Here is a 16,597-nt window from a genome sequence, read left to right as displayed (position 1 = left end):
TTGCATTGAAAGTTAGAAACATTATAAATAAATCTTTATAACAGATCAGACAGAGATGGCTGAAGCATTTGTTGAACTATTTAAACCTCCTTTTTATCTTAAACTTTCACAATCTTGTTTAGATAGTTAAAATATTTCTCATCATGCCAAATGGCAGAACATTCTGCTACTTATGCTAATGATGCAAGAAAAACAAATTAAATCTACTTCATTTGGAAGCATTTGATTGCGGTTAGTCTGCAATAGGACACCAAATCCCACAAGTGAAGATTAGGATGAGCAATAAGGAAAGAGGAGGAAAAATTGGGAAATTAAGGTGACAAAAACACCTGGGCAGATTCAACTTGGCCTGAAAATGTTAGTTGGGTGCTGAAGTCCGAATTAAATTGTCAACTCAATGTTGCTTGAAATAATCAAGTGAGAGATCAGTTTATTCTATGTCTTTTTTCATTTGCATAATCATTTTATTATATCCTATCTTTGCTTACAAGGGCTTTCATTTCCTAAATGTCTGATTTATTGAAAACCCCTTGAGGTGACTGAACTATGGCAATGGTTTATACAGTAGCTGTATATGTTAAGCATCTACTTGAATCATGTTGTTTAATCTTTCAGCGTCACGCTGCAACGCCCTCCACAGTTACTGGCATTATTGATAAAGATGCGTAAAAATATCGCAAGTCATCTTTTTATTGCAGTAGCTTAACCTCGTATACATACTGTACATATTTGAGATACCAGCCCTAGCTAAGGTAAATATGTACTTGTACTTTTTAAAATTGATAATAAGGTTTCCGATCTTTAAATTCACAACTAGTGGCATCTTCCTGGTGTATCTACATACACACAGATATACTCAGACACGCATACGCCCATACTTTCATTGATGGGAAACAACAGAAAATTAACACTTAGCACTGAATCCAGAGAATTTGGCTTAGTTAGCTGTGAAAACTGCGGCAATTACAAGACTGTATTGGAAACCTACTCAAACAGAAGATTAAATGGCATGAATCTGAGACTTGTTATTTAAAAACCAACACTCAATACAACAGTTTCCATGTTATTTCCTTTCTTGTTTTGGTTGTCCTTAGCTTCTTAAATATTGTGTTTGTAACTTAGGCATCATAAGGTTTACCAAATAATTTTTAAATGTAAGTTTAAGAAGATATACATTTCAAAATCTAATTTTCTAGCTCAATTTCATGGTTAGCTCATGCTTCTCTTCAGATGTTCACAGTCTTTTATTCTTGAGGCACAATATGATTCAGTCTGCTTGTTGCAATAATTGGTTGAATGCAAAAACCAAATGCAAGTTTACCAGCAAGCAGACAGCTTGTGAATGATAGACGCAGACAGCTTGTGAATGATAGACTTTAGCAACGTATTTAATAACAGCAAACAAAGTCACTGTTATTACAGGAATAAAAAGGAAGAGAAGCTTAAGATACCACCCAACTCTAATGAGTGGCTCCCAAAAGACAGAAGTCTGTGACAGAGAGCAAAACAAAGCAGGAGATGTTTGAACTGAGAAAAGACACTAACATGTTTCAGGTGATGTGATTAGAAAATCTGAACCAGGTGCTCATGAAGGGAAAGGTGTGAAAAATAAAATAAAAATACCGATCCTGAAAAATGAGCAAAAAGTTTGGTAAAAACAAAACACATTTTAAAAATGAACAGATAATAATCCCCCATACAGTTGATTTTGTGCCAAGGAGTGCCTAATGTTCTTTCTTTTCCATTTTATTTCTTTTTTAACTCAGTAAGTTTGATTGCTCTGGTCTAAGTGTTGATTGCTTATGATTTCCTTTTGGTTATTCACTTTTTCTCACTAATGAATGTGTTACATTTGGGTTTAATACAGCTTCTTTTCCAATTACTTTATCTACAATTTGCATGCAATTACACTGAAAAAAAAAACTGTTTTATGTGGAATCACAGGTATATGTGTTCCCATATTAACATGACTGAGTGACTTTTTCTGGTCTATTCAGAGATTTTCTTACTGTTCAACTTCGGATCATTGTCCTGTTTCAAAACATGAGTCACCTTGAACTCAATGTCAAGGTGACAATACTGGTGGCTAAGTATTGTTCAACATTTTTTGGTAGAGAGAGAAATTAAGCAAATCAGGCCCAATCATCACATTTCCACCATCATGTTTAACTGTTGTGGTGTTCTTTTTGTTTTGTCTCTTGAGAAATTAGATTTTTTTTGTTGCTTCAAAAGACATTTTACTGAAAAAAATGAAAAATACACAGTTTAAGCATTCTGTATGAGACATGAGGTAAGCAAGTATCTTACCTCAGTGTGTCTACAGTGTAGTATAGTGACAGAGTAGTATTCTTGCAAATAGACAACAAAGGAAGAGGCTCTTTGTGTCTGAGTCACAGAAAACGATTTAATAATCTCTGATCTATTTTTTACTTGCATTGTTCTCGTGTCTCTTTGTTGCTTGGAATTTATTCAAATCGCTGACTTTCCAATTTCCTTTCATTACAGCACTCAATAAATCACCTACAGAAAACCGTCCGTGTGACCGTTTCAAATAAAACTTTTCAGAGTCAGAGTTATTGGACATTATTGTATTGAGAGAAATGTTTTCATTGAACTCAACTGTGACTTTAATATAATTCTCTGCCAGTTTAGGCCTTATGCCTAAGTATTATTTATGCTAATAATTTTTCATTTGAAGTCAATAGCCAAAAACGAGATCAAATGAAGACATTTAGACTGGACTTATGATTCCCTGATTCCTCTAACTCAGTGATTTAATGTTTTCCTCTCCTTCTTTCTTCTTCTTTGCATCAGACCAGAAGTTTACATCTTGGTCCCCACCTCGGAAGGTAAATGAAGGCAGACGTCTCCCCCCTGCCAGGAACATGAAGGGCTTATCGGGCAGTCGTTCCCAGCATCATATCCCTTTACCTCATGGTTTGGACTACGATCCCCACATTCACGATTTCCATGGCCACCATGGCTCTGACTCCCGCCACCCGTCATACCTACTCAGCCCCACAGAGAGTTGCCCCGTGGACTTCCACCACCGGTACTCACCCCGAAGCTCCATCCACTCTGACTGCATGATGATGTCCCCTGTCATGATGCCCCCACCTGCCGCATCAGACCACATCTCCAGCAGCACCTTCCCCAGAATGCACTACAGCTCTCAGTATTACGACTCAGCCACCCGGGAAGACTGTGCTGCCATCACGGCCTCCGCCACCTCGCCGGCTGTCGCTGCTGCGGCAGCCGCTGCTGCTGCCTCCTCCCACCACGCCGGCACTAAAAGCAATCGCCTTCCAGCTAACCTGCTAGACCAGTTTGAGAAACAACTGCCACTTCACCGCGATGGCTTCCACACGCTACAGTACCAACGCACGTCCACAACCACTGAGCAACGCAGCGAGAGTCCCGGCCGCATCAGACACCTCGTTCATTCTGTTCAAAAACTCTTCACCAAGTCCCACTCTTTGGAGGGGTCATCCAAGATGAATGGCACAAAAGGTGATGTAGGAGGTGGAGGAGCAGGGTCTTATTACCATCATGGCCACCACTCCACCAAACATGGCAGCAAGAGGAGCAAAAGTAAAGAACGTAAGCACCGCTCTGGAGGTTGGTGGAGCTCTGATGACAACTTGGACAGTGACAGCACCTACCGCACACCAAGTATAATGTCGAGACACCACGGGGAACATGTCAGCCACTGCTACCCAGAATCCATGCACAGCCATCACTTTGGTGAAATGTCGCTCAAGGGCTCCAAGAGTAACAATGATGTCAAGTGCTCAGCCTGTGAAAGCATGGCCATGGCACCCGAGGGCAAATTTATGAAGAGGAGCTCCTGGTCAACACTAACAGTCAGCCAAGCCAAGGAGGCCTATAGGAAGTCATCGCTTAATTTGGACAAACCCATGATGCACACCGACCTCAAAACGTCTTCACGAGCATGTCATTACCTTCAGGTAAGTGTGCTTTTACTTAATAAAATTGCTTTTATAATATTATTACCTTCCTAAAATAATGGCTATTTACAAAATAATGGGGTGGTGATTTTTTTTTGTTGTTGCCAAAATTAGCTTTGGCAAAAAAAAAACAAAATCGCATAATTATTTTAGGAAGGTGATGATATGTATATTGGAGCTGTTATGGATGCAACTTTATGTTGGCGTGTATATTTAGAAAGGATACATTGGTTATGTTTTGTTGCTAGTCTTAGTCCATCATTAGTCCATCAAACTGGAATTTTGATAACAAAATTTGTTGTTTTGATAACAAATTCCAGTTTAATTCTTCATTAAACTTAATAATTAATGTACACTATTGGTTTACCAGGTACTAAGACTGTTTCAATTAAAACTCAAAGTTCATTGCCCTGGACTACGGTATATATGCAAGAGCAGTCCTGCAGAAATACTATTTTGAATATCATCTAAAGAAATGGGAATGAATCAAACTACCGTAACTGTTCTTGTAAAAAAGTACTTTGTGAACCAAATTAGGAAGGAAGCAAAATGCTCAACTGTAAGTCATTTTAAGTTAGGTGATTTATAGGCTAGTCTGAAGTACCAAGCAAACAATGATACTCTATAAATGCTTAGGCTATAACTGGACAGAAAATGTTTTAAAAAAAGAAATCCTTAAGAGGGAATTGTTTATATTGCCATTCAGTCCCTTCACACCCAAATCAACGACTTATACTGCGGCCTAATTTTGTAAAATTATGACTAAAAACATTGTATCATGTAAAGATTACTGTTTAGTGCTTACAAATGATAGTTCATCTGAATAGTGATAGAACAGCACCTTGTCTATCCATGACTAGATTACATAGATATTGTTTTCCCAGTGATGCCTTGAGATTCAGTCAGACATAGAAGCAAAAAATGCTATTTTTTTCTGTGCTATATGGAGTCCTTTAATAGAGAAGCATGTTTTGGCAGGTCTCCGTGTTGGGCAAATGAAGAGGCTGCAGGTGGCACATGGGAACAATCTGTTCTAAGAATGTTCACAAAGAAAAGCCTATTTAGTGGGGAAATGAAAGGGAAGCTTTGTACAGTGGTGGTAGCAAAGAATAAGTTAGATAATCAGATTTAATAGTTTTTATTTTCTGAGTTGTTTTTTTAGCGTTTTTTTTTCTCCAAATGATTGGAGGTTGGTAGTATGTATTATTTTCTTCCAGAAGCTTTTAGCCCACCAGTTTGGTAACATGTCCTTTAAACTGCTTTTATATTGATAGAGATAGTTCACGAACTAGCATATAAATCTGCAAAGTGTCAGCAAACACAACTACAACTACATTTGCTCTTGATTAATTCAGGATTTTGCATTTTGCTTGTTGATTTTATTTGTAGGAGTTAATGCACTTTTCAATCTAAAAATACATGAGTGACAGTAGAAACACGATGCTCTCTCTCGGCCTGTAGTTCTATAAGAAAAGACAAATGCTTGTCAAACACTTTAGTGTGTATAATGGCTGTGTTTGATACACTTCCTCGCTGTGAAAAACATCAAGCATCCTTTGTAATCTTTTTGACCACCCTTCGAGGGAGCATACACCTCAGTTTGTAGCAAACAATCACCTAAGCTACTAAGAGTGTGAGTAAGGCACATAAGAGGAAATTTAAAAAAGTAAACTCAGTGTTACAGGGATAGGAAATTTTAACTGTCATCTGGGGAAAAAACAACTCTAAAAAAAGATGACTTGTGCAGAGTAACTTAAAACTGAGTAAAGAACACAGGTTATTTTTGCAGGCTGTCATGTTGAAATATACAAACTGTTTGAATTGGTAGGCGGAAAAAAAGAATCTTACATCTGCTGGTTTACTGCTTAGGGGCCTTGTAACTGGTCCACTGACACTGATTCACAAATGTATTAATATTCTTTGAACTTTTACATTTTGTCACCCGATAGCCACAGATTTATGCATGTTGCATATATTAAGTACAAACCAGCACTGAACTGTAAAAGTAAAAGAATTATAGTTATAATTTGTTTTACAAATATAAGTCAGAAAATTGCATCTGTTTGTACTTTGGCCTGCTTTACAATGATACCTCTGAATAAAATTCAACACAAGGTCCCAAGCAAATGCTTTATACATTTTTGAGGATCTCATTTTTAAAGAAAAATACCATTGATCTTTGTTTCCTTCTACTTCACAATTATGCAGAGCTTTATGTTTTACATAAAATCTCAATAAAATGTATGTTTTTGGTTATAATGAATGCTTCTGCAAGACAATGCTGTACATGAAATAATTATTTGGTCAGGTCCTAACAGAAAATTGTGCTTGCTTGTTATCCGTCTTAGTTTACTGAAACGAGATCTGAGTAAATTTACAGAAACAAGTGTAGGCACTTCCAAACTAGGTTTATCATTGATCTGACAAAGAGGTTTTCAAATACAGTCTTTCTAGAAAGTAACTGCTGACTGACTCACCCTGGTGTAAAAACTTTTTCAGTGAATTGGATTTTTTACCCAAATATTATTTAAACACAAACTCTCTTTGGCGTTATATTAACTAATGAAGCTGTAAAGCAGCTTGTCTGTCTAGTTGCCTCAGAGGCTCAGCACATCTTTTCAGGTATAGCATCATATGAGCTCTAACAGTTGTGCTAATGAGCTGGTGCACATCCTCAATAACTGATTGCTGGCTTGTTAAATACAGTCTCAGATGATCAATGGCTGCGCATTAAGATGAAAATTATTCTTTTTCTGCTGCTGTCATTAAGGCTTATTAATTTATTTAGCACATTATGGATGGATGTTCTTCCACTCGTGTGGGGAAGGATAAATCTAACAAAAAGATGTCATGCATAATGATTTAAGTTTTTTTCACATTTTGAAACATCCAATGATATTTAGTTCTTTATATTTCTGTTCTGTCATTAAATTCAATAAACAGGAGAGGGAGAGGTCAAATTTTGACAGGAGTTGGTTTTGGACATGAGCAGAGTAGAATGAGAGGGATGGAGACAGACTCCTCGATGCCAGAGCCAAGAGGAGCAATCAGCTCATGTGGTTTCTCTGACAGTAGTTCAGCAGTTGTGGCAGAGACACAGCCAAGTCATGTAAGTGGATGAAGTGAGTGACTAGAAGAGCAGAGGAGAGTCTGCACTGTGAGCTGTTCTTTACAGGACCAAAAAAAGCTTTTCTCTGATATGACACAACTGAATTCCCTCCTGACACTTCGTATTTTATGTTAATTTCAGAACTATTAAAAAAGTCCCCATTTTAATGCAACCTGAATTAAATCTGAGAGACCCCTGTGAAAACACCTCAAACAATCAAAATGTTGCAGCCATTTCTTTCCTTAGATCGATAAACAGGTCAAAAAAATTACGCCTCCGTTTTAGTTTACTTTTAATTATTGATTTTACTGTTTTCTATTGAATTGAGCAGACAAAATGTGAAACTAACTCATTTATAAACTAATTTGTCCTCAAATCATAATTATAGGGAGATCTTACACAGGCCCAGCAAAGATGAGCATTAAGATATTTTTTATGGGTGCTTTAAGTGAAGCTAGCAGAAAAAAAAGGACTCGTTAACTTAGTACTTGTAAGAATTAGTTATAACTTGTAATAACTTGTAACCAAACACAAGCTTCTGCTATTCATACCTTGCCTACAAATGTGTTCAGAGCCCTTGAACCTTGACATTTTTTAAAATTTTATAGCTACAAATCTCAATGTATTATATTAGGATATTAGAATTTATTCCAACACAATACAGTACATTATATTATATATAAGAAAAACTGCATATGATTTTAGTTTTTTTACAGAGTAGAATCTCAAAAGTATTTCCAGCTTCTGTCCCTGATACCACTAAATAAAATCTATTAGTGAGTAAAAATCTGCAGTTTGAATACCAAGGAATACAACAGATCAGGGATAAAACTCTTTAAAAGTTTAAAATTTAACAGTCATCTTCCTTTTGTTCTAAAACCTGAAATGAATTCAATTTTTTAATAATCAAGGTTGCTACAGCAATGAAAGAGAGAAGAGCACAGAGAAAATGTTCCTGAGCATATGTTGCACTAGCAGACAGAGGAGGGTTTTTTTTGGTGACTAATCATGACAGTAACTGTTGGCACTTCAAAAGAACCTTTAAATATAACTTTGCAAGTAATGAGGCAGCACTGCACTTTGTCAGGTTCAGAGAGCATTATGATACTTAGAACAGATTCTAACTATCTGAATGCTAGTTCAGCATTCAGATAGTTACATATAGGAGAATATGTAATTTTCTGCATCTAGAATTTCTTCTGAATCCAATTTTCTTCTTAATCCAATAGGGACTGAATCAATAAAATTAATTTCACTAGCATCTCTTTTACACCGATACCTGGCCCAGTAGCGACAGGAAAGTAATTACAGATGCTTCATGTCTGGCCCTATAGCTTTTTTAAAATTATTTTTAAATCAGACATTAGGTACTTTGCTGAATAAATTTCTCTAGTTTCCATCTCACATTATGTATCCAAACATGTGTGTGCATATGTCCCATCTGTCCGTTTGAGGGCTGTATTTTTTTTACAGTGTATATGTGCAGTGTTTTGACAGGGCTTATTCTTCCAGCAGGCATCAACAACGGGAAACTTTTATTGGATGTAGTATTATCCAGTTAAAAAAAACATGCAAATGCTAAAAGAAACACTTTTCAACAAGACTGAAGAAACATAGCAGTGGAAATATCTTACTACAGAGTAGTAGAATGTTGTATCACAAATTCCTGAGTTCATAGTATATCTAAGAACCAGCAGGTAAGTGCCTTCCTATGTGTGTAATATCACTTGCTCATTCGTTCTGGAGCTCAGTAATGCAAGTCTCTGCTTTGCATTGAATATCACATATATTTTCCAAGAGTCATACCCTGGTTTATCTCGCCCCCTAAAATTACAAAATATTGCAACATAAAAGTCATAATGTGAGAGTTTTGATGCATAAATTTTTAAAAGTAACACACACAGAGCTTTCAAACTGAAAGGTTGTACCAAAGACATGCAAAGAGCTGATACAACATGATTTATCGTCTTACAATAGCAGCAGAGGAAGATAGCACTGGAAACAGAAAGAGTTTCTGCTGTTAAAAAGATAGGACAAAATAAGAATATAAAACTTGGTTTTTTTAAATGTTTTAAAACAGTTTTTTCCAGATGTTGTACAGATATGGGCACATTCATTTGAATGTTGTAGCTGTCAGAATGTTCTCCAGTGCTGTGATTACATAAAGCCCTCTAAGGTAATTAATTAAAACTAATTGACATTTCCTGGATAAAATAAGAAAGTAATTTTAATATATTTACTTTCCCCTTTTGTCATTGCTTTACTTGGTGAGGAAAGAAATACAGGCATTATGTCATACTGCTAAATCTGGAAAAGTATATCAGTCTTTGTCATTTACTATACAATAAATGACTTCCATGGTGATACTGAACGTAATACAGAAAAGATTTTTGAACTTCATTTTGCTTGAGAGTGCAAGTTTCATTGTCTTAAATTACTTTGAGTTTCAGAATTATGAAATATCTCAGCCCATGAATTTTGTTTGAAACTGTCTTCGTTTGTATATAGCTTTGTTTGAATCACTCAGATTTACCAAAAATACAGGGATTTCTTCTACCAACAATTCTAGTTGGAACAAGAAATCCATTCGGCTTATTTTTGTCCCTTCCAGATCACAAATCAAACTAGAATTATTGTAACACAGAATGAAAAAGTCAAGAGTCTTTTCTTTTAACTTTTTACTCTGCTAGCACTGTTGTTCACCCTTAAAAAGAACACATTCTTTTCTTTCTGTTTTATGCAAGTTAAAACAAAATCAATTCATCTTAGCTCATGTTCTAAACACTCAGGTTCAAAGTCCCAATAAGAAGTATTGATGTTTACTCATCAGATCTTACATGACAATATATAAATGCCATTACTGATCAATTAGCATATCAACTGACGGATGGGTGGTCTATAATTCATTTATGCTGATCTGAATGATTTTGCAGTAGGAGACAACTTCACTTGTCTCTGAAGACCTACCTGGACTCATTATTTGTTTGCTGGACAAACCTGGGTACCAGAATAATAATTTTTAAAAAGTCACTATGACCTACTAACAGTATTTTGATGATTAGTCCAAATAATCCTCCTAAAACCAGAATTAGGTCCACTGTTTCATTTAGGTTGGTAAATGAAACATTGATGAACATATTTTAAGTGATTTTGGTGATGCACTCATCAAAACATGTCTGTTTAATTATTGACTGTATAATGTTTTCTTTGTAACTTTGTGTTTTTATTATGTAAAGCACCCTGAACCGTCGTACTGCTGAAATGTACTAAACAAATAAACTTGATTGATTGACTAATTGACTGATTCAAAGACAGCTTGTTTGTGAAATATACTGCAGTTATTAACTTTTGCCTTCAAGGGGGATGTTGTGCCATAAAGCAGTAGAGTAGTCCACCTGAAATGGTTGCTATTATATCTTTTGCAATAATAATAAATGATGCTAGGAAAAGCTCTACTCAATTCAGAGGTTTATCATGTAAAAAATAGCATCATCAAGTTCCAAATATTCACTTTGTCCCTTAAAATTATTGCAAAGAACATCAGCTCTTAAAATCCAGGACTTGTATCAGAACATGGGGCATTTCAATTTCATGCTCTTGTATTTTGACCAAAGAAAGTCTAAGATGCAGTATAGTGTGTCAGCACAAAACACAATGTGCCTATTTCAATGTTTTTAAGAATGAATCAGAATATTTATCAATGTTGGCTAAAGGAGAGGATGTCTCTATCTTATTCTAATGAAAGAGAGAGGTTTAATAATAGTTTATTTTAGGAGGCGAAGATCAGAGGTCAATAAAACAGTTATTGAGCCTAAACAAGCAGATTTTATGCAACAGTTTGCCTCAAACGTCTCATACTCATTTGGCTCATTGGGCACCATTGTACATGCTAATCACTAAAATAAGGCATTCATTTTGCACTCAGAGAAAAAGGAGCATCCGTCTGACATTTCTCCACAAACACTGGACTAAGCATGACAGTGTTTTGCGTTAAGACGTATTGTGTCCTGCAGGTACCCCAAGATGAGTGGAGCGGTTACCCCGGTGACAAAGATGAGGAGATTCCATGTCGCCGCATGCGGAGCAGTAGCTATGTCAAAGCTATGGGGGAGCTGGAGGATGAAAGCGGAGACTCCGACACGAGTCCTAAGACTTCTCCACAGGCAGCCATTCGTCCTGATGCTCTTGTCCTTAAATCAGCCATGCAGAGACCCCATTTAGACTCCCAAAGGTAGGGCTGCCTGCCAAGCACAGCAGGTCCTTGTCAAAGCTATGTCTATGGTTTAGTTTTCAGTTTTTAATGACAGACATCTTGCTTTATAAGTAAAAATAAGTAAACCGTGCCGGGGAAGACATCAACTAAAATGCTGGTGTACAAGTGAAACATTTGTGGGATTTAATACCTTTTAGGTTAGTTTATTTTATTTTGCACAATTAAAATACATATCAAAGATAGTAAGAAAAAAAGTAATGATAACAGTGCAGGAAGAGGCAATAGCCCAATGGACGTAAATAAAGCCTCCACACAAATGGGAATTTGCAAATTGTCAAACACCGGAGGGAACTTCTTGTTCTTTCAACCAATGCCCAACTATTAAGTTTAACTTTTAGAATAATTATTAAAGAGACAGGATTTCTCTTTTTAAACGGGGCTCTGGGAAATTGTCATTAGCAGACAAAAGAAGTGGTTACTTAAACCTTTACACTGCTGTCACCTTTGTAGTTGAGCGTTCTTTACAGTTATCTGAACTTCAACAAAAATTGAAAGAATGTTAGAAAAATTGTTGACTTTTAAAACATAATGTAAAACATTAGCAATGATTTTGAGTTTTGGGGGGTTCCCGTGTGAGGTGACTGGAGTTGTTTGTTTCAGACCTGTTGTTTTATTGACTTTTAATTGACTGGCATAATTTTCAAATGAACTTGTTTTTATAATGTTGACTGTCTCTGTGAATTTTTTGCTTTAAGCCACTGTAACTTTTAAATAGAGACAAATTCTGCGAGGAGTCATGCACTACTCAGTTCTCTCTGCCTCTGAGTGCTCTGTGCCCTTTTATTCACCATCATCACTGTGGGATTTTGATCGCTTCTGCGGTTGTATGCAAACAAAAAAACCCTATGGTTTCTTCTGCAAAGCTCACAAATGTAATAATCTGTCATTGTTCTGAATCTACACTCATTTACGTGTAACTCTTGTACAATTGGACTCTTAAAGCTGAATCTGATGTTAACATAGTTCACATTTAAAACTGTTCTTAAATTGATCTTTTTTGTTTTGTCTGGATTCTGTCTATACATACAGTGTCTTTTGCCAGCAACAGTTTAGTAAACAGTTTTTAAACTGAGAAATTTTGTGTCTCCCCACCCCAACTTGCTCCTGTCCTTGTTCAGCCAGGGTTACCACTTGCAAACCAGAGATTTGCGGCCCCACCCAAGTGTCACGCTGGATCCTGCCACCTCCTTTCATCCCCCTCCTTTTCGCTCTCGCAACCAGAGCTACATGCGTGCCGTTAGCACTCTCAGTCAAGCTAGCTGCGTCAGCCAGGTGAGTCTTAAATATCCATCTCAAGGAGGCATAACTTCAAATGTAAAAATGAACTTACCTTTTGTTTTGCACGATTTTCACAGCTCAATATAATGTTACTATTTGTACAGTTATTGTGGAAACACCTCTCAGTTCTTACCTCAGTTTTAATCCTCATCTTCTCTCCTTACGTCTGCATTTCTACCACTTGACACTAAAGCTAAGCAGACAGAAAAAGAAATCATAAAAGATTTGAGACAAAGAAAGGGAGCTGTCATGAAAACAAGTGTTTACCAAAATGTGGCATCCTCTCTTGACAACCATTGTTTTAAATCAGACTGTTATTAAAACATGGCGTTTAACTTAGCTATATCATTTGCCAGCTGCTTCAGCAGTCTAAAAATCAAAATATATGACCAATGAGTATTCTATTATTTATGGCAACTTGTACACATAACTTTTTATTTAATTTACAAATCTGTTTGTCAATTAAGGCATTTATCATTACAACTTTTGACTTGCTTATTGGCACCCAGGCAAAGATTTACAAAATGTAATTCAGTAGGAAAATTTAACACTTTAATTCCTCTCCTAACCCAAGGTTCACGGGACCTAAGTGGTGGATTCTTGGATATTTAGGGATATTCAACACTATCCTTTACTTAATGTGGGTCCTTAAGAAAATAAAATACAGAAATAAAAGGTTAATTTATTTAAAGACAAGGGTGCCAATAAGTGTGAAGGGATATGTTCTCAATATTGATGGTCAAAAATATCTCTGTCTTTCAAATTGACCTTCTTTACTAAATACTTGGATCTGTTTTTGAAGTAAATATCACTAAGTGTCATGTAACGTTTACTACTTCCTTTCAAAATTTTGTGTTGTGAAGAGGTCAAATTAATGAATTGGAAATTATACTGATGCCGAGTTCATCACTGCTCTATTTTAGGATTTAAAAAACTGGAGTTTTTAATCAATTGCTTTTCATCAAAGTAAAAAACTAAGCTTGAACAATGAATTTTAATATCTAACTATCCATTACACACCAACCTTTACAGGTATGTCGCTCTTTAATACTGTGTGTGGATTCACACAGCTGGATCTTCTGTGGGAGTTATTTCGGACCTCCACTGTGAGATGCGCTGGGGTTGCTGCAGTAAGAAGATGCATGACAGAGCCAGCTCCAATGCTTCCATATGGAGAAGGGGATACAGCAGGAGAGATTTTGGTCAAAAGATAGGGGAATACATTCAGGCAGCTGCTCTCCTTTGGATGTACATTTAAAGTTTCTGTGGAATAAATATAAAATAGAGAGAGAATGATTATGTTTTTATACAATTATTCTAGTGCACAGATTGGTATAAATTCCATAAATACAACATATTTATACACAGTGACATATAGAACATATAACTTTGATTTGTGAATAGCAGGATACTTTTAAAAACACAAGAAATAGCAAAATTGTTATCTGCTAGAGTTCTTACTCTCACACTTTTTTGCAGCATGTCATGGAAAATATCTTTTGAAATACCTGTAATGTCCCTTCTTTCACTTCATTTTAAATAATTCACCTAAAAAGATAAAGCAAATTTTGAGTCTTCTTCACACAGAAGCACTTTATAACTTTATGATAAGGATGACAATGATGAGGCTATTGTTAGCCCAATCTGCTGGATTTGACCAGCTAGTTACCAGCTAGTTATGTTCTTAGCATATGTTTATATGCTAAGAACATATCTTAGCATATGTTCTAAAAACATATGCTAAGATAATAAAAAACGTTCATCAAGACAAAGACAAGAACAGTAGAATCTTTCCCCATTAGCAAATCACCCACAGCCACTACAACTTCTTTTTAGTAGGAGTTGTTTTTGACCTAATCAGGTCAAAAACAACCAACTCAGCCACCAACCAATTTCTCGGTGCATCTTTAATCATACACTACCTCCAAAATACCTGCTAGAGTTAGAGAGACAATGAATTGACACTGGAATGCGTTTTAATATTTTGCATAATTAGTTATATGTCATAGTCAATCTCATGTCTTATAACAGCTTCTGTATCTTTTTCTGATTTGTCTCTTGTTGTCACCTGCAGTGTCTCCATTTGAGCTGACTTTCATTCAGTTTAAGGTCGAGTTTTACAGTGGCCTTTCCTTTTGCTAACACTGCTTCATATTTGCTGTACAAAGGGGAAGAATCAAAGTGAGAAAGAGAAAGGAAGAGGAAAAATTAAGGACTGCTATTCCTGTTTTTGTCTCTCAGGTGAGTGAGACTGAGATCAATGGCCAGTTTGAGTCAGTTTGCGAGTCCGTTTTTAGTGAAGTAGAATCACAGGCCATGGAGGCCTTGGACCTGCCTGGTTCGTTCCGCACTCGAAGCCACAGTTACCTCCGTGCAATTCAGGCTGGTTATTCCCAAGATGACGACTGCTTGCCTTCAATGACATCCTCCACTGTCACTTCAACTCTCAGATCCACAACAGGTAAAACAACTCCCTCCCCCCCAAAATGAAAGAGGGCTTAGTCTGCATATCGTCATACATCGTATACATGCGCACAAACCTGACATACCTACATATGTACAGTGGGGAACCCTTAAGATCCAGAGATGCCAGGCTGAAGTCCTTTCATTTTCTTTGAAATTTCTGGTGTTTATGTCTGTTTTTGCCACTGCTTACTCCTAGTATTTTAGATGGATTTGCTTCTCTGTTAATTTGCATGAACTGTGCATTGGCCAATTTTCCACATCTGTACTATCTGGAAGTTAAAGATGAGGTTTACAATTTACTTAGTACTATCCTGACAAACCAACACAATGTGAATTATCACAGCACATCAGAGCACAGTCCCATTACACAAGGCATGCACAATAGGAGTAGACTTTACCCTCAGCATGCTCAACTGTAATGGTTTATGTGTGGCAAAGCGTGTCAGTTACTTAGGGAGGGGTTGAGATCTGATGTGCTCTAGTGGTTGGTAAGCCTTCCAACTGTTCTATCTTGGCTCTATTGAGTGCAAAATTTGCAAATGACTTTCTAATTAAGCACATAACTAAAAAACAGAAACCAATTTAAGGTAAGTCAAGGAGACTTAGAGAATGGAAGACATGTGCACACACTTGCTGGTTGCACAAAGGAACTGATTTTTATTGTCAATATTTAAGGAACATATTCACTATTTTTTCTTAGTAAGCTGTTGTATTGTGGTGCATAAAACTACAAACAGCAGTGTTAAATCCTTACAAGGTTTCATGTCTATGCTGTTGATGGAATTATTTAAGATTTTTAAATGACTGCATTCTACGCAAAGGTGATTTAAAAAAATGATGATGTAGATTTGAACCCCAACTTCAAAATATTTTTTATTTATTACTGACTCTTGAATGAACTAGAATTACAATATGTTGCTCTTCTAATACAATTTGAATTAGTGTTATGGTCTTATGTAACACAATACATGCAGTACAGTTAACAGATTCAAATACATCAGCATCTTTGTGCAAGCAGAATTTTTGTATTACCTTCCTGAGTAAATGTATTTGGTGTTTGCCTGCAAGAGTAAAGCTATGAACCCTATTGAAACATTTTTTTTATCTATTTACATGAACTGTTTTTTGATATTATATCCAATAACTTTGTACATTTTGATGTCAATTTATTATTGGAGACATTTTCACTTTTATCTCTCTGTTGGTTTTGTTTTCTTGCTGAATCTGGAGAATGATTCATTTTTTAATCTTTTATCCTTAATTGGCCTTCCAACTGCAATTTCTTCGTGACTGAACGACTATGGATAAAGGTCTCCAATCCCACCGTCTTATTTGCTGAACTCTATTGACTTAGCCATCGGCACTAAATCCTTCAGCTAGGCCTGGGCTAAAAAAATCATTTGGAGTAAGGTTGTATTTTAGAGGTTAGTAAGGTTATAATAAAAGTTATTAAAGCACAGAAAAAATAGTTACTTGGTGATTAATTACAAACTTGTTCATTGG

The 16,597-nt window shown here is 36.2% G+C and overlaps 1 protein-coding gene across 7 annotated transcripts in view; it reads left to right on the top strand.

Moving 5' to 3' along the window:
* LOC102224710 (disks large-associated protein 2-like) overlaps window positions 1-16,597 on the top strand; it is a 102,308-nt gene that overhangs the window by 50,588 nt on the left and 35,123 nt on the right. For 6 of the 7 annotated variants that reach the window (XM_023347556.1, XM_023347555.1, XM_023347554.1 and 3 more), the window contains 4 exons: window positions 2,815-3,968; window positions 11,091-11,308; window positions 12,473-12,622; window positions 14,797-15,089. In XM_023347556.1, coding sequence (XP_023203324.1) covers window positions 2,815-3,968; window positions 11,091-11,308; window positions 12,473-12,622; window positions 14,797-15,089 — 1,815 coding nt within the window. Of the gene's footprint in view, window positions 1-2,814; window positions 3,969-11,090; window positions 11,309-12,468; window positions 12,623-14,796; window positions 15,090-16,597 lie in introns of all 7 variants that reach the window. The other variant, XM_023347558.1, reaches the window with a different exon arrangement.

The sequence above is a fragment of the Xiphophorus maculatus genome, chromosome 15 (assembly GCF_002775205.1).
Source record: "Xiphophorus maculatus strain JP 163 A chromosome 15, X_maculatus-5.0-male, whole genome shotgun sequence".
Taxonomy (NCBI): Eukaryota; Metazoa; Chordata; class Actinopteri; order Cyprinodontiformes; family Poeciliidae; genus Xiphophorus; species Xiphophorus maculatus.
Note: the sequence above shows the minus strand (reverse complement) of the source record. Positions and strands in the feature narration are given on the sequence as shown.